This window comes from Falco rusticolus, chromosome 5 (genome assembly GCF_015220075.1).
Source record: "Falco rusticolus isolate bFalRus1 chromosome 5, bFalRus1.pri, whole genome shotgun sequence".
In the NCBI taxonomy this organism is placed as follows: Eukaryota; Metazoa; Chordata; class Aves; order Falconiformes; family Falconidae; genus Falco; species Falco rusticolus.
The window spans coordinates 68,398,740-68,418,637 of NC_051191.1; the positions used below are offsets into that span (position 1 = coordinate 68,398,740).

The 19,898-nt window shown below is 45.4% G+C and overlaps 1 protein-coding gene across 5 annotated transcripts in view; it reads right to left on the minus strand.

Moving 5' to 3' along the window:
* CACNA2D4 (calcium voltage-gated channel auxiliary subunit alpha2delta 4) overlaps positions 1–19,898 on the minus strand; it is a 139,895-nt gene that overhangs the window by 101,268 nt on the left and 18,729 nt on the right. For 4 of the 5 annotated variants that reach the window (XM_037390301.1, XM_037390300.1, XM_037390298.1 and 1 more), the window contains exons 6-14: positions 19,270–19,401; positions 18,154–18,214; positions 17,401–17,551; positions 15,743–15,817; positions 14,467–14,556; positions 6,169–6,282; positions 4,978–5,056; positions 2,778–2,911; positions 1,028–1,045 (exon numbers count right to left, since the gene is read on the minus strand). In XM_037390301.1, coding sequence (XP_037246198.1) covers positions 1,028–1,045; positions 2,778–2,911; positions 4,978–5,056; positions 6,169–6,282; positions 14,467–14,556; positions 15,743–15,817; positions 17,401–17,551; positions 18,154–18,214; positions 19,270–19,401 — 854 coding nt within the window. The remainder of the gene's footprint in view (positions 1–1,027; positions 1,046–2,777; positions 2,912–4,977; positions 5,057–6,168; positions 6,283–14,466; positions 14,557–15,742; positions 15,818–17,400; positions 17,552–18,153; positions 18,215–19,269; positions 19,402–19,898) is intronic. The other variant, XM_037390299.1, reaches the window with a different exon arrangement.

Genomic DNA, 19,898 nt, shown 5'->3' on the forward strand with positions numbered 1-19,898 from the left:
GATAAATTAAAGAGCTGTTCTAATGAGGAGACAGGTACCTGCAGAAGTGGTGGCACAATTTATAACCACCATGTATTGGGAGTGTAGACACGAGCCCTTATACAACAAGTGTAAAAACCATCAACACAAGGAGCACAAAATAGAGAAAAGCAACACAAATACAAGCAGAATCACTAACAAGGTATCTTCTATATTGCAAACACATGAATACCACAAATGAAAAACACCACAGGCAAATATTTAAAATATGCACAAATACACACGAAGCCTGCTTATATATACTTGTTACTCAACCATCTAAGCTTAGGAAAAACAGAAACAAAATCATGATCCAAACAGATAAAACAAGGTGATCTATCTCTACAGAAGATACAGGACATGCATGTGTAATGGGGTAACAGATGCTCACAGTTCTGCAAAAGACAGGTGCTCTAAAAACACACATGAAAGGAGGTAAAACAGGCAAGACATGCAAAGGAATCTCCCAAATACGCCTATCAAAAGGACCTGGTCCCTCAATGCCAGTAGCATCCTCCTCCCATCTCTTATTTGGTCAAGTAAGTAGCAAGGCAAGAAATGACCTCCTGTCTCCATTACTATACATATTGGGAGCCATAAAGGAGCCAGTCAATAATCTATACAGTCACTTGATGAAGATTTGAGCCTGGCAGCTTGAATTACTGGTCTGGATGATTCTTTGTGGAAACTTGCCGTTCACAGCAGCAATTGCACTACCACACAGCAAGTAAACTTCTGTGGTGCTTGCTGGACATATGGAAAAAGAGATCCAGTGAACTAAGCTACTGCACAACACAGGCACCCCTACCTACTCCAAACCAACAGCACAACACAGCTCTCCTGTACATCCAGCATTTCCTCTCTTCTTGTGAGTGTAAGAGGGCTCCTTCAGTGCTGCAGCCCCCACCCCCCTCCAGATGTACAGGCCAGCTGTGGCTGAGTGCTGGCACCAACACACCAACTTGCACATGGGAGACAGCACGCTCACAAAACACAGGGGTGCAGTTACCTCCTCAGACTGTGGCAGCTAGTGAGAGACATGGATGAACAGATGAATGAATACATGATTGGAGGAATGAATCAAAGATGGAGAGGCTGGGGTGGAGGAAGAGCATGGCCAGCCAAGCCAAGAGACAAGAAAAGAGATGCAGCAAAAAAAGTGTAGCAAACAAATCCCTGTGGCTGCCTTGGTGCCAGTGCCAGTGGTGGTGTGCCTGCTAATAGAATAAACTTGCTGGGTAGTTAGTAGCATTTCTGGAGGTTTTGCTTAGCACACTCAAGTATCATGTCCCCAGCTTTCACTTGGCACAGCTCCTGCAGCAGAAGATATCTCCACGTCACCCTCATAGAGCTAGTGTGCCACAGCTGCAGCCTCAATGGTCAGCCACAGCGCAGTGGCGTGGGATGGTCCCTTCCCATAAGAGCCTCCTGAGTATAACATCTATGCACCGTGACAGTGCAAGCCTGGCTGCCTCAGAGGTATTTCTTGGGGTCTGTGTGGTCTAGACTCTGAGCATAACATCAAGCACTGCCATGTGTGACCTGGACTTCCACATTTCCTGCTACAAAGCTAGGCTCAGTACCCCTGGTTTTACTTCAGCTCAGAGAGTTCAGGTTTCTCACCATGGTTCTTAAACTTAAAAACTGTGGGTTCTCCCCAAGGCCATGGCAGACATGCTAAAGCTGCTGCTGGCCACACCAGAGCCAATAACTTCAGTCCCACAGTGGGATTTTGTATGGAAACACTCTCAATATTTCTAAAAGATTTCCCACCTCAGATAGTATAAACAGTCCTGAGACCTCAGGTTTGTTTCCGGAAGAGGGTAATCTGACTTCTGGTCAGCTGTAGCTGTCACAGTTATGCAGACACTTCTCTGGGGTGAAGAGTCCAGCACAGGAAAAAAAACCCTTTATCTCCTTGAAAGCACAGAAAGCCCCAAAAGAACTAACTTTCTTTTTTTTCTTTTGGAGACGTAAAAAGAGTTGGAGATTGAGATTGAGGAATGTCTTCTATTTGGGGAGGTGCAGGGAAAGGTTCCTTCAGTGGTGGTCTACTACTTTGTCCTTCCCTTCACTCCTTTGAATTTCAAGGCTGCCTCGGCAACATACCACCGCAACAGCACCTGCCCATGGTCTGAATGCCGTCCCGTAGGGCAGACCTGAGACAAAGGGGGGGCACGGGGGTGCTGACTGTCTGGTCCTTTGTGATGTGTCCTTTACCCACATCTGTGGTGATGTTGGGCCTTGCTAGCTCAAGGAGTGAAACAGTGAGCCTGTTTCCCAAACTGAGATCTGTATCTTTGAGAGGCAAAGCGGTATGCATTTAGCTACTGGGCTGGAGGAAATAAATCTCTGTGACCTGTATCCTGAGCTGTAAATCATCTTTCCTGCGAATAATCCTTTAGAAGGTAACCTGCTTTCATAGAAGCACTACTTAAGTCATGCTGTGCCTGTGTGATTAGTCCTGGGCTCCTGGGTCACTGCAGGTTCAGTATTCAGACCTGAGTGTGCATACACATCTCAACACCAGGAGTGAGCAGAGTCTTAGCAGAGCTAGAGACCAGTAATTTCTATCAACCAACTCCTGGGTTTACATAAATTTCAGGACTTCATTTAGATTCTGATACACATAAGATATTTAGAGGGGAAGCTGGAACAAGTTATATGCCTAACATACTAGCTGGGTGTCTAACACCTTTGCCAGTTTGGCCATAGGCCCTGCTGTTTGCTGACCAAAGACTTGTGCTGTAGGTTCTTACCGCACTGTCCATGTAGGCTTCGGTCCAAATAATGTCATGGTCGTGGTTGATGACCATGGGACGGCTGAGCACATGCAGGTACTCCATCACATTTTCCTGAACATCCGCCAGCGTTGAGATTTGAGTGTAGTAGCCTTCAGGGAAAAACAGAGATGTGAATCACTCTGCTAATGCATCTTCTGTATTTTTAAATGGCTGTCCGTGCAGAGCTAGAACACTGGATATCAAAGATACTATCTACCCAGACAGTTTACCAGACCTTTACAAAAAGTGCCTTCACATGTCCTGTAGCCACAAGCTTCTGTGGACACATGTTCTGTGGAAATCTAGAGTTTCAAAGCACTGTCTCTGTTCTTCTCAAAATACCAGACCAATGCTCAAGGTGAGAGTCTCGATATAACCAGAATCATGCTGAGCAGGTATAAAATGTTGCTTTGGGTCTTAGGCAAAACCATCCACTAATCAGGCTGCTTTTGGTCCTAAAGGCCAATCATATGCAAGCAAAGTATTCCACTAGGCTACCCACTTGGCCTGCCCAATTTTATGTTAAGCCAAAACACGCAACTTCTCTTCCAAACTTTTTCTAGTGCTCTACTCTTCAGTTTGCCAAGCTTTACATCCAAGGATGATGACTACTTCCATCTACCCATTGGAATCAGAATGTGAATGTGCAAGTTACGTATTTCCACAGATTTTCCCCTGCAGATGGACCCGTAACAGCCTAACACTACAACAAAGAGTAGAGAGGAAGAATGTTTTCAAGTTATCAAAAATTCCTCAAAATTAGCTGCTTAACTGGTTAGAAATGCTAACAGTATAATGACACAAGGATTCTTCTCCTGTTTCTCACTACATGGAACTGATTGGTTGTACTTGGTATAGGATGGAGTATGTGAGATAGACGGAAAACTTTTGTTATCGCTAGGAAGACACTGCCATGTGAAAGGGCTCATGATCTGATAAGCTTTGTGATGTGAGAACAGATTTAGTGTGCTTGAAAACAAGGACTACAAGAGCTATACAATGTGTAGAAATAGAAGAACCAAAATCAGTGAGCCTTCTGCAGAGCTCAAGTCTGGTAAGTGAGAATTCAAGTGCAAAGAGCATATTTCTGTTCTCTGGTTATTCAAGAGAATCCATTCTCACATTTTGTGGCAAACCAACAGCACTGTGAATTCCTTGTCACTAATCTTATGGCTGAATATGCAGTCTGAAATCCAGGTTTTTGTTTCATCTAAGAAAAACTAAAAATATTATGTGTGATTCATAGTGCTAATAGATGACAGTTTGAGCCTTGAACGTCCCCAGCTCACCGACATTCTGCAGGCCAGCAACTCTTATCTTGTCAATTATTTTCAGTAGCAAATGCATCCATGCATTTCTTAGTCTGCTGGAGACACTGCTCAGACAGGAAAAGAGCCGATATACCCAGCCAGTCAGCCCCCAGCTCCAGTCTTCCCTTCCTTTTCCTTTTTTAGCAGGATACTTGATGTAGCAAGCATTGCAGACTGCCTCCAGGCACACTGAGGCCAAGTCATGCCCAAACAGGTAAGACTTTTTTTTCCCCTTCTCTTCCTTTACCCTTGCAGACTCTGATAGGGCTAACTGGACTTTTTAACTGGCCCCAAACGCATAGAGGTGACTCACCTACTCCGAATGGATTTTCCCGTTAATGCCATTTCCTGCCAGCTCAAGAGAATATTGGTTTTGGGGTGAGTTTAACAAGCTATTCTGGGACCTCAGTGAAACCACTGATGCACAAACAATTTGGCCAAGACTTAAGGGTTAACCTGCAGACCTTGTGAAAAGTGCTGTAAAATCTTTAAAGAAGAGATGTTCATTTTACATCTCAGCCAAAAGATGTCAGGCTTTCTGACAGGGTTTTAGACAGGTTGTCAAAAGCCAGCAACTGGGACACAGTAAGCACAGGGACTTAGGTGGACTACAGCCAACATGAATCTCGGTCATAGTGTCCCTTGGCACTGTGACAGGAAAATGTGGTGGCTCAGCACGGAAGACTTGTGTTAGTTGAACACAGGCACACTTCACGTGGACTAGCAGGATCTGCTTTTTCCTTAGGTTGCCTTCCAACTAAGGGCTAATGGGCCCCAGTTGCAGTGGGTAAGCCTTAGAGGGGTCCAGGGCCCCATGGTGGCAATCCATGTGTGATGGGGGTTGGGGACCCATTTCCATACAGCACCTTTGTTGTTACAGGCAATCCATTTCACGTTGGGGGCAAAAGTGACTTCCCGTCCAATGAGGTAAGTGAAAACCCGGACCTGGGAACAAGAGTGCAAAGATAGAAGAATTAGGCTGTAACGGTAACGTGCTACCAAATCCAAATGGCTGAGCTTTGGCATCCTGTTATACACTGATGTGAATGCCTGTCTGTGGGGCACAGCAATAGCTCTGCCTTCACATGGAGACAGGAGCCTCTTGCTCCATTTGTTTTGCATTTTGTGGGCTGGAACTTAATTTCCAATTACAATAAGCCCAGAAAGCCAAGTAGCACACAGGATCATCTGAATAACAAGGCAGAAGTGCAAATTCTGTTTGATTTTATGATAGCAGCTCTGCCAGGCACTCAGCAACCACATGCGGAGAGGTTTATAGCTCACAAGAATCCTTTACCCAGGGGAACAGCTGGCCGCATGAATCATTTAGAGAAAGCTTCACCATTTCTCTTGTGTTTGACCAACAACAAAAGAGCCAGTCCTGAAATAAACTGCTTTAACAGCCCCATGATCTGGTCTCTCAGTAGGCTCCTTCTCTCCCTTTGTGCATTGCTGCTAGCTGCGATGAGGAAAACAAATAAATCAGGAGGGTTTAGGATGAACTGTGGTTTATTCCCCTTTCACAGTCTGCTCTGCCAGTACAAGCCTGTAATCACAGACCTTGACGTAAATAGGGCTGGAAGGCACCTAGAAGGGTTGTCTGGGCCATTCCCCTGCCTGCCATAAGAACTAGTAATAGCCAAAACTTTTCCAAACAGGACCAATGATATACAGTCCTGGATGGGATTAAAATTCTTTGCAAAAGTTTTGGTGTGGGGTTTTTTTTTTTCCTTTTCTTTTTTAAAATACTTGGGTCAGTCTTCATCATCTTATCAGGAGACTGTTTTGATTGCCCACACCTTTAGAAAACCAAGTGTATGGGGAAAAAAACACCTAACTGACCTGCAGATATCTGTCTGTGATCCTACTACCTCTAAAATCACTGCAGCAGGCTCCTGCCTGGCTACTTTTTTTTGTGTTTACAGCCGGATTCGCATGGGTATCGAAGGATGCGAATGCTCAACTCTGCTAGACGGCCCTGCTCACGCTCTTCTATTCCCACCATAGCAGAATAGCACCTTTCCTCTCCCTTTCTATTTATCATTTCCCAGACAAACCTTCCGATCTGGCCAGTTGTATTTTTCAAACACAGCTTCGTAATCCTCCACTGCTCCGTCTGTGATCAGCATGATAGCTTGGTTACACAAGCCTCCTTGACCAGCGTCTCTGAACTACAATCAGAGAGAAAGAGCATTAGTTATCTCAGCGTAGGCTCTTTGTGTGTAGTTGTAGCGTATTTATTCATGTTGGGCCAGATCCCGAGTCCCTCTTGCAAACCTCACACTGTGCTCAGAAAGAGTTCCGCTTGCATAAGGACTGTGTTTGTATGCTGCGTATAATTTTTTTATTTATACAGCCCTGCTTAACACATGTAGACACAGCAGGCTTTACAGAAGTAAAATAGTAAGGAGAAAATCAGTGCCGTGGAGGAAGGGTGTGATTCCCTGCTGCCTCACCTTTTGCACAGTCGCATTTGTTTATGCAAAATGACTATAGATTGACCATAAACACTGCAATTCTGATTTGACAGCAATAGCTGTCACTTTTTATGGCAGAAAATGCGAGAGGAGGGGGAAATCAGAGTCATTATTTCAGGGTAAATCCATCAATCTGCCAAAAAATAGCAGGGAAAGGCAGGAGCACATGAAAAAAGAAGGCTACGGCCATCAGAGCTGAAATAAGTTATGAATCTGTCAGATAGAAAGGCCATACATTGTGACAACAGATGACTGTCATTATTATCTGTGCACAAGTGATATTTAAGGTAGAGTGGAATTATGCTGGGACTCTAGTACAAGTGTTGATGTGCTCCCAAGGACACATGGAAAGGTGTTGAACAGGTATGTTCTAACATGCAAGCTAGACCCTGCCTGTTCAGCCAGTAAGACCAGTGTTTGAATGCTACTTATCTAGTGCTCCGGCATGCAGAGCCGTGTGCCTCTCATGCCCTCAGGTAAACCAGCTCTAGAGGACCAAGTGCTTTATGCAGCACCAACGCAGGTGTTGAATTAGCAGTCACCAGAGAAGGTAACAGAGGACATCAAGGCACAAAAATAAGCAGCTGCTTTGCTGCAGCTCCTAGCTCAGTGTCAGCATGCACCTTCTCCCTGCACAGCATCTTACTGCTTCTGTGCCCTGAGCAAGGAAAAGTCTAATCAACAAAGGAGGATACAGAAACTGATGCAGAGTGAAAAAATGTGGGAAGAGGAAGATATGTCAACTCTGCACAAGAGTTTAATGAGAGCCGATGGCATGAGATGGAAAGCATATGGGAGACTAACTGAAGGGTGACTAAGGTTATATCAAACACAGAAGCAATTTTAAACTGGAGAGGCTAGTTATATCTTATAAATGTGGGAAAAGGTATCCAAGTGGCAAGACTGCATAAAATAAAAGCAAGCACTGGATGGGAGAACAAGAGCACGGGGTGTGAACTGGGACTTTTTAGATGTTTTAGGCTTCAATTCACAAGTCCCTTCTGATTTGGTAATGCTATGTTAGGGCAGAAGGCAAATGTCTTTACCAACACGGCTGGTACTGTGGTTCCACTGCAAATTAACATCATGACCATCTATACCTGGAAGTCAACTCCAAGTCCAGACTTTCCCAGTCATTTCACCACTCCTACAATTACCTCTGTAAGTGTCCCTTGCAACGAAATTACCAGGTTCAGTGCTAGTATCACCATAATGTCTCCTTCCGCCACCATTCACATTATCAGTCCTGCCTCCTTCAATGTTACTTTTAGTACCACTGAAGTACCTGCTACTGTATTGCAGTAACCATGGACTCAACAGCTTCTGAATGACCACACGTATGAAAGAACCCATCTCTCCCAGTTTCATGATAATCCCATTACTTGTATCACTGACCAGAATCAGCACAGATGATCATGAGAGAAGGGTGGTGTAACAGCATCATTTCTAACTAGCTGTTCTCAGGCAAAACATCCGTGTGAATTCTTGAATCAGGATGAGGTGGTTGGGTGTGCTCATCCTCATTCATAGCAACAGAGCAGCACATTCAGGGGGAGACAGACTGTACTTCCCCTGCTGTGGTCATGGCACCCCAGCAGTGGGGATCTCCCATGTCTTTCTTTACAGAGTCCCCAAGGTCTGACATTTCCAGTGGTCCAAAAAGCTCCTACACCTTGTACCATGGAACAAAAAAAGAACACCAGTGCCAGCTACAGGGTAACTGGAGCTCCAGGAGGGGTCAGAGCACATGTGCCCCCTGTTCAGCAAGGAGATTCAGGGCAAAGGCTGAGGGTGCACAACAGGAACAAGCACGGGATGCTCTTAGGTGCAGACAAAAAGGGAAAAGCAGTTGACAGCAACATGGGATTCTGCTACAAACCATCAGGTTGGAAAAAAACCAAGGAGTCTCAAGTAAGCTACTCCTAGGACAGAGATCAACTGCATGCAGATTAACAGAGAGAATGGCTAGTGTGAGTGTCCATGAGGGAGACAAAGGATTATGATAGGGTGGGGGGGTCTGTCAGAGTGAGGTTCGGATCACAGATATGTGAACCTGCTAGTTACAAAAGCAATTTATTCCAGCCTGTTGCAATCTACGTGTTTTGACTATTATTAAATTAACACTTAATTAAGATCACCCACCATTTCATCAAACTGTTAAGACATCTCTTCATGTAGCTTACTTCAGACCTCATAATACTGAGATACGGAGAAATTAGATGCTGTGCCAGAACCAGCAATCTCCTAATTACAAAAGTAGATGATATTTTCAACAGGGAAAATGCGATCATCAATGTCATAGAAATAGAGATTAAAAAGACAGATTTAGAAAACAAATGAACAAGAAGTAATCCCTGATTTTTAGGTCCTTTTGTGGCTGGCTGCAGCTGTAGCAAATGATCTGACAGCATTCACAGCAAGCTCTGAGCATAATTCCCTATTCTGAAGTCTTGGGAGCATGAAAGAAAGGGAGATGAGGAACAAGATGTCCACAGAACAGATGTCTGTAGAGATGCAAGCTAGAGCTGCAGTCAGTGAATGAGGCACAGAGCTACATATTTTGTATAACTTTGGTCACGTTGCCAGGAGTAACAGGCATGATCTAATTAATTCAGGGTCACAGTCTCTTGTACTTCCTTGTTTGCTCACTGCCATTTACTTTGCAGTTATAGCCTGGCAGACATACTACTTGAAGCAATAGGAACCATCAGCGTAGCCCTGTGATGCGCAGACACGCTTGCCATTTATAACACATCTGGCCAGATGACTGAGCGGCTCCTCTCTGTCTCTTCCTGCCCCATTCTTATGCAGACCTGCCTCCAGAATTACTGAAAATTCATACTTAGTTGAAAGTGTGTCAGGGGTAGAAAATTAGTGGTAGAGAAGGAAACAGAAAGCCAGTGAAAAAGAAATGAGAGATGGCATTAAGCAGAAGGCATAAACTGGTAAACAGAAAATCCTGGGCCTTGCATATCCTGAACAATATGCTGCAGAATCCAGATCCATAAAAATGTGAGTGAAATCAAGAAAATATTTATAAAGGTTCAGAGAAGAAGCAAGAAAGGAACTAAAAAGAGTATGTTGCCAGATGATAAAAAACAGAGGAAAACGGTCAGACAGAGATGCTTTTATAGTCTCCATACCTCATCATTAAAAGGACAATATTGTAATGGCTGGGTACACTCTGAAGTGATAAGAAACAAAGAAAAGAATTCATGAATTACAGGCAGGGTCACAAAGTGGTAGTGTTAAAGACAAAGTTAATTGAAAGCATTTGAATAATCTGTGCTCAGCAGGAAGGGAAAGAATTGCAGAAGGTGTTGCTGAACTACTTGCCTCATGGGCTGAGACCTGACTGGGACTGTATTGAGATCCCAAAGGATGAAGAGGGAATCAACAGAAAACATGTTACAAGAAGGGAGGAAAATAGATGAATAAGTTGTCCTTAAACTTCTAGCACATTGCTAGAAAAATTAGTAACACAGTCCTCTTACGAATGTGCAAATTAAATGCTTCCCTACACAGGTGGGGCATAAGAGACCACAAACTCCTTTGATTGCTCACATCAGCATTATTTTTATCACACCCGTTTGCTCAATTTACACAGAATTTTACATCTCACTGAAATCCAGTTTGTTACATGTTTCACCATTTCTTTTTCACCTATAACTATTTTGGAGTGGCCTATCCATAATTAACCTCAACATTTGTATGATTTCTGAGCAGCAGCAAGTCGAGGCACCATTAAACCAGCTTGGTGTTAAGAGGAGACATTGTTCCAAGGTGGCCTCAGAGAGCAGAGCATGGAATTTCTTTTCCTCCACAGAGAACACAGAAACATCAGCTTTCAAAATACCTGCTTTGAGCAGATGCTGAGAAAGGAGGACCCATAAGAGTCACAGATTTTGTACTATCTCATCTTTAAAGATTCATGTATAACAAATACATGAATATATGTATGACTCTCTTAAGATTAGGGGGGGGTGTTTGCATAGGTATATATGAACACACGTGTATTTGGCATGTCTATAAAAATATACAGGAAAAATCTTTACAATTGAAGTATGTAGGAACAGATAGTCAGAGGCTCAAATACTGAACAGGAGGCTGAATACTGACTGGAGAGGAATACCACAGAGGCAGGTCAGCTGAATAGGAATTAACAATGTGACAGTGTCTGAAGAAACGTAGCTGTTGGCTTATGTTGTGTTAAGAGGACTATGGTGTGTAAAACAAGGAAGGTAATTATTCTGCTCTGCTTGGCATTTGATAGCTCTCAGCTGCAGCACTTCCACACTGATGGGAGGAGGATGGTGTTTCAGGGAAGGCAGGCAGCTTGGAAACAGCCGCGAGCAGAGCAGCAGCCAGAACAAAGGGGTATAAATCCTACAGGAAAAGGGTGAGAGGACAAAACATACCGAGCTTGTTGAAACAAAGAAGACAGCAGTGAGATAGACTAAAACTGATAAACAAGAAAAGAGCTCAAAAGATAGCACTTGACGCCTGAGAATTTTGAAGCACTTTATAAATGTATGCGGAAGACCATGGTTTCCCTGGGGCACATATTTTATTGAAACCACTTGGTGTGTAGCTAAATTGAAATAGAAAGTTTAAGTAGTTTATTGAGCATGGCAGAGAGGGGTAGGGGAGGCTCTGGCTAACTGTTCTCCTGAAGCTGTTCTGCAAATTGCATCATGGATTAAAATATGTCCTGTCTATCCCAGAACATAATGCAGGAAAACAAAGACGTGAGAGACCATGCTCTTCTTCAGCCCCTCTCTGCTACTCATACCTCATTGAGTAGGTCTCTGCTGGGCTATTAATTCTATGAGCAATTGGACTGAGGAAAATTACCAGGGAAATTTTGCAATCGCTTTCATTACAGATATTATTACTGGCTGTCTATTGTAATCAGCAAAGCCTTTTCATCAGTGTGATGTAGCAATTTTCATTTTCTTGCGTATGCTCCTGTGAACAATAACAGGACAGTCTGTGAGGAACAGCCATGATTACAAGCTGTGAATGTGAATTTTGTCTAATGGGAAGGGGGTGGGCAATTCCACCTAAGTTCCCCCTTCTGCCACCTGCATGACTGCAGCAGCAAGATTCTGTTTCAGGGTACGCTAATGCAAACCCTTTTCCTCCCCTGTTATTCATATAAATGTAAGAATCTCTAAGAAAAGATGTCAGAGAGTCTTTAAAGCATACAAGCACTTGGCAGGTGGCACCCTTTTGCCTTAAGCTATGGCACTTGCAGAGCCTGTGATCATCCAGCTGGTGATATCAAGGCACTCTTCAGATGAGCCCTTGCCAGGGAAGCTACAGTGTGGGGAAGGCTGCTGCAGGACAACAGGAGTGTTTCTACACTTGCATGCCTATGTATGTGCACCCTCTGGCACTGCTGCATGTGCACTGAGATACAACCTCTGTGTCTTCTGAATGTCACCAGGCAGACAGAAATCCTGGGATGATGCTGGAAAGTGAGTTGCAGGAGGTCCTGCAGGCCTCCTGCCATATGCACAGCCATCTCACAGCTGGCTGCAAACAGGGCTCCCTGCTGATGGCTTCAGTGACCTTGGACTGAGGTCCCATTTTGCTAAAGAGGCAATCATGGTCCACGCTGCAGTGAATGGCATGCTGCGAGAAAGCTGCGACCAGCATTACTGGGAAAGGAAAGCTGGGTGGAAGAGATACAAAGCCCTGCTTCACATCTTTCTTTGACAACAAAGTTACTGTTTCTGAACTCCTGTTCCATGGACAACATTTTCCAAGATGCAAAGAATTGTGACACCAGCAGTCACTGAGACAACAGCCACCTTTCCTCACCTGCAGATGCTCAAAGGAAAGATGCTCAAATGCCTGAGTCAGTTGCCCTCTACCCAGACCTGAGGTGATAGTGAGAGGCATGAGGGAAGCAGCACCTTACCTTGGGAGTGACTAACATCAGGTTTTACCACCACTAGGTGCTGTACTGTCTAAGAGCAATGTCAGAGCTGTTTTGAGCTCATTAGCCAAGGGAGAATCAGCAAGGATCAAGATAAGTGATGACTGCTTAACTGTTGACTTCATTTTTGATGCCAAATAGAGAGGAAAAATATTTTCTCTATCTGCCAAACAGTTTCTTCTGTATTACTGCAGTGGAGTTACGCTAGTCCACTGGTCTGCATGGACATCATTCTCTCTCTGGAGGTATTTTTTCATCCAGCTATGTCAGTGAAGGACAGTTTTTTCTGTCTCAGCTGTTCCACCATATACCTTCTATTTCCAGTGGGCATGCCTGGCTCAGAGTATGCAGGGTTTTATGAAGGTCCTGCCTCCTGGAGGCTTGCGGATTGCCTAGTCTAGTGAACCATGCCTGCCAGAAAGGAGAAGTGAGGTCTGCTCATTAGTGGAACCAGACCAGTTTTGGTGTCAGTGCCTGGCATGATCAGCTGTTATCTCAGCTGGGGCAAGCAGGCTTGCTTTAGGGTTATGCTCCATTATTCTCCACTGAGACCTTCAAACCTGTGCCGATTGAGAGTCTGCAGTTGTACTGCATTGGGCTTCTTTAATCTCTTGTCTTGGTACATACCTAGTGCTACATCAGATATTAAGAAATCATTTTTCCCCAGTGGAAAAATTGTTCAAATATTCTGATTCATACAACGCAGGCCTATATAGGTTCTGGATCTTTGGTTTTAAAGATAAAGTTTATCTTACAATAAAGTGCAAGGATATATGCAGACAAATCTAGCAGGCATCTAGCCCATGTAATTGTTCTAGGTTTATATCATTACTGCTTCCCTGGTTGTCTCAGTAACTATCTTCCTCCAAAGATGTTGAACCACTACTACTAGGAGTGTTGCCAATGTATTACTGCAATGCCAAGGCTATACCACACGCTCGTCAGGTTGCCATTAAAACTGTTACGCTTCTATTACAACTGATGAGTCAGCTCAGTTACCACCATCCCTGGGTTCAACTCTGATCATGCTTGCACTAGCTTTAATTAGGAACAGTATTATACCATAGCCAGCAAACTTAAACTTTCAGTTTGCAAAATAAGTAAGAGTGGAGAATCCTTCCCAGAGTGTCAATACCTCTAGCATACTACCTTTAACATCAAAGCCATCATTATGGCCACTAGCATCATACTGTGTACATGTTTTTATCATCGCCAAAGGCACTGGCATCTTTAGGCCAACCCACTATAAACAATGCCATGAGGGGGTGGGAGTGTTCAGCTGGTTCTTGGTCCTTTTTTTGTTAACATTTCTTAAGAAACAGAGTTAAGTTGATGCTTACCTGTTTATTGAAGTCCCAACTGTTCGCATAAGGCAATGAATTACTTATGCTTCTTACCACAGGACATGATCAGGCTGACTGATTAATTCTCCTGAACCTGTGATTTCTTCCCCAAGCACGGATACTCAGCAAAGTAACATTAAAATAAATCTGAAGCCTGAGAATAATTTTTCATGTCTTCATCAGCATCCACTTCCAAGGCTCACTAATAACATTACTTATGACCAGAATTGTTGCCCTCAGCTGATCCATTATATTTTACTGCCACCACCTATAACCAAGGTGCCTGGGTGGTGCCCGGCTGTGGGGCTCATTAAGGAAACGCTCATGAGGCCACAGCTTTGTGGGCTCCTGGTCCCTGCTGGGCAGGGATTGGCAGTGCCAGGGCATCGTGCACAAACTGACGACACCTCCCCAAAGCCAGGTCACCCCTGCACACTGCTCATTGCAAATCTGGGGCCTGTGAGATGAGCTCATACCACCTCCCCCCTGCAGCACCACCAGGGATGTGCTAAGTCATTAGATGTAGAGGGGAAAGCAGGGGTGGGCAGGGGCACTTGTGCTGGATGCAAGCATCAGCACCAGCTCTCTTACCTCCCTCAGGATTTTGAAGGACTCTGTCAAAGCCTTGTTCACTGTCCCCACTCCTTTTGCCTGCAGTTCATCCACCAGCTGCTTGAAGTGCTGGCAAGAAGAGAGAGCAAAAGGCAGCAGTGAGTTGCAGGCAGGGTGCTCCCTTTGACCGGGGGAAGAAAGGGTAACCTGGAGAAGTCTGTGCCATTGGGTTCCTGATCCTTCACCACTGCTGGCAGGGCAGTGCAGCACCATGATGGGTGGAGGTGGGAAAGTCAAACGGCCACTGCACTGGCAGTGCCATCATGTTGCGCCTCTGCCCTGTCATGGCAGACTGCATTTCTCAGCCTGTGGGCTGGGAACCATTGGCAGTCCATGAAACATCATGCAAGGGACAAAACTCTTAGAGACCGGACTTTCCCTTATCCACGCCTTCAGCAAAAAAAAAATATTCCTGTGCATGCAAGAGCCACAGAATTGGGAAAAAAAATTCTGAATGCTTGCCTACTACTTAAGATAGTGTAAAATAGTGTCCAAAAGGCTTGGGGATCCTTTGGGAAACACTGCAGGAGACATCACCCCCTAGAGTCATACTCCATGACCCAGAGCTAAGCTGGGAAAGAAATCTGGTGAGAAATCTAGTTGTTGAAGACATGGCGGGATGTGCTACCTCTGTGGTATTAATATAGAGAGAAGAAGGCAGGAAAAAAACCGCCAAACAGTAGGAAGGTTAAAAATACAAGTCAGGGGAGGGCAGTGGAGCAGCTGGATGCAGGCTGACCACCTTGGGGCTGCTGAGCCCTCCTGGATCAGAACAGCAAAATCCTTCCCCAGAGCAAGCCTGCTGGTGGCCCACCCTGGCAAAGGATCAGGCCGGGCTGAGGATGTATTCATCAGGAAAGGGCTGATTTTTCTCTTTTCTGAGGGCTGAGGATGTGGGGTTGCAGAGATGGAGAAACTTTGCCCCCTGCACACTGCCTTTCCACAGCAGTCTGGGCCAGGTCCGCTCCTGCTCTGGCAGCTGTGGTGCCAAGTCTGTGTTGACACGGGGAAGCTGGTTGCTGCTGTTCAGCTAGCCAGCTGACCCCATGTTACAGTGGCTTCGTGTAAGCAAAGGTTAACCATGGAGCCAGCGCAAACCACTGAACTGGTGCCTGTTTCTGAAACGCAAAGCCACATGCTTCTGGGAGATTGTTGTTTCTTGTCCCTGGAGTTTCCTGTCACAGCATATTAACCCGATGTAGTTCTTGCATTAAGAGAGCTACCTGAATAACATTGATAGGAGCCTGGTACTCACCTCTCTGTTATCTCTGTCTGCTTGGACCAGGATGCCCTTAAAACAGGGTTCAATAAAATGAACATAATCATTATACTGCAAAGAGAAAATGAAAAGAAAGGGGTTGTAATGGGAGAAAATTCACAAAATGGGTTCCTGTGCTAGGTGGATGTTCAGAAAACAGTATGGAGCATTAAGCCATTTTATACATATTTCCCTTTAAGAATTGTTGTAGTGATCAGGGCAAATTCTAATTTTGATAAATCTCAAATTTGTTTAAATAACACATTAATTATGGTGTCTGGCTGAGTTCTATCTGGGCATATCTAAACATACAAAGCTCCTTTTTTTCACTCACACTGTAGAGAATTTCACACTGTATTAGCTTGTGCCCCTGCTTTGCTTCTAGTACTATTTGCACACATTTTTGACTTCCTGAGACTCTGGGAGTTCCCAGTCACCAGCTGAACCTTGAAAAGTGGTTTTGTAGCCCAGTGTCTGATGCCTCTGGAGGATGGCTGAATGATAACACATCAAGTTACCACACATCCACCGAACTGTGACAATGAGTCAGGTGTGTGCTTCTAGCCTGATACATATGTGAGGTAAAACAATCCCATGTAAACCTTTTCCTGCAAGGCTTGGAAGAGCATAATTCATAAGAGCATGACTAAGAGGCCACTGCTACTTAACTGATCAACAGGAGTTTAGGTCAGGCTATAATGTGTCTGAGCCGGTAGGTTCCTGGTGTAAGTACAGTAAAGGAATATGCATTATATGTTCTTTCTGGGATTGTTTTTGAAGAACAGATGATATTTCAAACTCCTTAAATGACATCCCTTCCCTCTTCTGCTACACTGTTCACTATTACATCTATCCAGCTTTATAGAGACAGAGCTGTCACCACTGGAGTTTCTATCTTACTCAATAAGAAGCTATTAACAAAAAGCAGACTTCATATCTCAGTGACAGTGCCCCAGCAAACTCGTATAGAAAAAGGAGCCTGGGGAAAGGTATAGTGCTTGAAGTAGGTTTGAAAATTAGGAGGTGAGCAGCCACTTGCCTTTCACCTGGCACCAAAGTCCCCAGTCTTGGAATGGATCATGGAAAAGTTTTGCTTTCTGTGGTCAGTGGTGCTGGTTCTCTGTGGGTAACCAGCCCATCCGCATCCTGGCCAGGGCTTAAAATGGGAGAGTAACACTGAGGCAACCTGGCCAAACTCCATGCAGACCTGTGCAGGTTGACTCTGAACCAAATTGCAGCCTTGCAGGGTGTTGGTGCACAAAAAGGCATATGGTGGTGATTTTCTGGCCTTGAAACATCATCCTGAGTGTTATACGGCTACCGGACGCAAACACGGTATTATGCTATGCTATGCTAGGTGCATTTATTAGCTCAGGTGTCCCTACAGCACTTTGTTATCTGTTGCAGTCACACTCCTAAGTGAGCAAAAAGATGTAGTTGACATTCTTCATAGTGGGGGTGAGATGACTTAGCAGCCACCCTACTCACCACACAAAGCTGACTTCCCAGGGCAATTGGTTTTAATCTCGCATCCAACGCAGGTGCTAAATGTTGTAGGTACCACCACTGTAATGCCTGTAGTTTGCCAAGGGGACTGAAGAGTTGGTATGAGGCACAAGGAAGACAACTCAGTGCTGGAAATGGGACATACTTACTGCAATGATGTTGACAAAATCGTTTTCTCCCAGAGTATCTAAAATGGTGGTGATGGTGTGTTTGGCAATGGTCATCCGCAGGCCCTTCATGCTCCCACTGACGTCCACAATGATGACAATGTCCTTGGGAGAGGTGGCTGCTTGGATGTACCTTTATAAAAGAAAGAATACAAGGAAGCAGCGTGAGCATATGGGGAGGAGGAACACTGGCTGTGCTGCTGTCACATAACGCTCGCTGCAGCATGACATGCACCACAAGCACAGCTATCCAGCAGGGTCGGGCTGGGCATTCGATGGGTCCCTTCCTACCAACCTGGCTCTCCTGCTGGCCCCAGCATTTCACTCCCCACATTGGCAAGTGCTGGGCCTGCTGCAGACATATGTCCAGATTCAGCTGAGAGTGACAATTGCTAAAGCCTCATTTAGCTGTGCTGAATAGTCTAACTAAATGCCTTGCATTTCTGGAGGCTGAACAGCTCCATCCCTCCAGTTGCAGAATTATAAGGAGGATGGGACTTAGGAAGGTTACACTGGTGGCAATTTCCGTGTGGCACATGTTAAATGCCATATGGAAAGCTGGGGCTGGCAGGTGGTAGGGCTTCCTAACCTGCTATTGCCTTCGTTTATGTACCCTTCATCTCTTGCAGGAGCAGCATGGGACAGTAACTGCTGATCAGCAATTCACCAAGGTGTCACCTTGGAAAAGGGGAAGAGAGGAAGACTGCTTTGGCCAAGTTTCTCCAAAACTCTTACCAGCCACGATTCCTGCAGTCAAAGGAGATGACTCCATTCTCATCTGGTAACCACTTTATTCCTGAAGGGAGCAGCAAAAGAAGCAATCAGCTCACACAGACAGGCAGGCATCTGCTCCCCGCTCCCCAGGCACCAGCACTTCTGCTGTTCACTGCTGAGACACAGCTACCCTGCCAGGGCATACAAGTCTGGCCAGCAATAGCAGCAGCCATTCTGCAGAAATACAAGCAGATCTGCGTGGTCTTTGACAGTTCTCCGTGAACTGTCTATTACATTTCTATTTCTATTAAAAAATGTACCCTAGGCATAGTCTGTTCAAATTTGGGGAGCAGTTGCACTTACTTTGAACTTTTTGCCACTTTGATGTAGTTCTCAACATCTTTTTCTCCCCAAGGGTGGCTGAGAGCATAAAAAAGCAGCAGCAGTGACAGGGATGTGTCCCAGATTCCTTACTAAAGGCTCTGTTCACAGTCATCTCTGCTTTCCCCTTCCACAACACGTGACAGGTCACAAACAAGGGCATGCAGCCATCTGACAAAGGGGCCACCAGGCCAAGCTACAACTGCAGAAGATCTCATGGGCTCCTCCGAGCATGGAGCCTCCCTCTTGTGCCATGACCTTATGTGCCGCCTGCGGTTGGCGAGTGGATAACAATTCAGACTGACCAGCTGCATCTGCCATGTGTGGCCTCAGAGATGAAGAGATGCTGTGGCAACCACTGAAAACCGCAGGGTAGCATGAGGCAGGGAGCTCTTCTGCAGCCTCCGCACCCTGCCTGTGAGATTTGCAGGTCCTACTATGGTGTTTTGTGAGCTTTTTGGAGGGCAGCCTGCCAGAGGCACACCCCTGCACACAGACTCCTCTGGGCTTGCAAGGGCAACACGCCTGGGGGGCTGGTCCACATGGGAAAAAGGGATTTATGCCTGCAGTGGACACTATTTCTTCAGCCTAACCAGCAACAGTCCGTGCATTGAGTATTTTGCTCACTGCATCCTGCCCTTCATGGGGCCATGCTGCCCCCAGCCTTCCCAGACTGGGCTCTTCAATGGCACGGACCCTGTCCTGCAAGGCTACTGCGTTGTGCTGAGAGACTGAAGCTGATCTCTGCTCTTTTACCTGGGTAGAGCCTGAAGAATCCAGTGGAGCTGCCGAAGTACTGCCAGGTCAGCGTGGGATCCCTTTCGAAGTTGTCCACAAAAATAGGATTCAAGGCTTCTGACATGTAAACGCCATTCAGAATGTCAGGGTCTGTGGGGAAAAGAAGAGAAAATGAGGAAAAAAGTGTGCAAAAGAGGGGAGGATACCCGCCACCCCCGATGGAGGAGAGGAATGGGAACAAAGGCAACCCCAGGAGGAATGCAGCCTTGTCCAAAGCTTTGACATTGGGCAGAGAATTGGATGCATCATTCACATAAATCCTGGAGGGCAGGTCACCACCGGCCACTACAGGTGATGATCTCAGCTTGGTCATATGCTATTATCCTCATTTCTCCTTCTGACCTTGTCTGCCCTTGGGCATTATGTCTGGCTGGAAGAGGCTCCAAGAGACCCGGAAAACCAGCAAGCTGGTGTGCTGAGCACACTGGCACACCACACAAACAGGACTCAGCTGCTACCTAAGAGGGGCCATGTGGCTGTTTAAGGCAGCTAACTGCCTGATGCACCACTAAGTGGAACAGCCTTTCTACAAAGAGTGCTTAAATTTATGCTAGATGTAATTACCTAACACAGAGGAGATCTAGGAT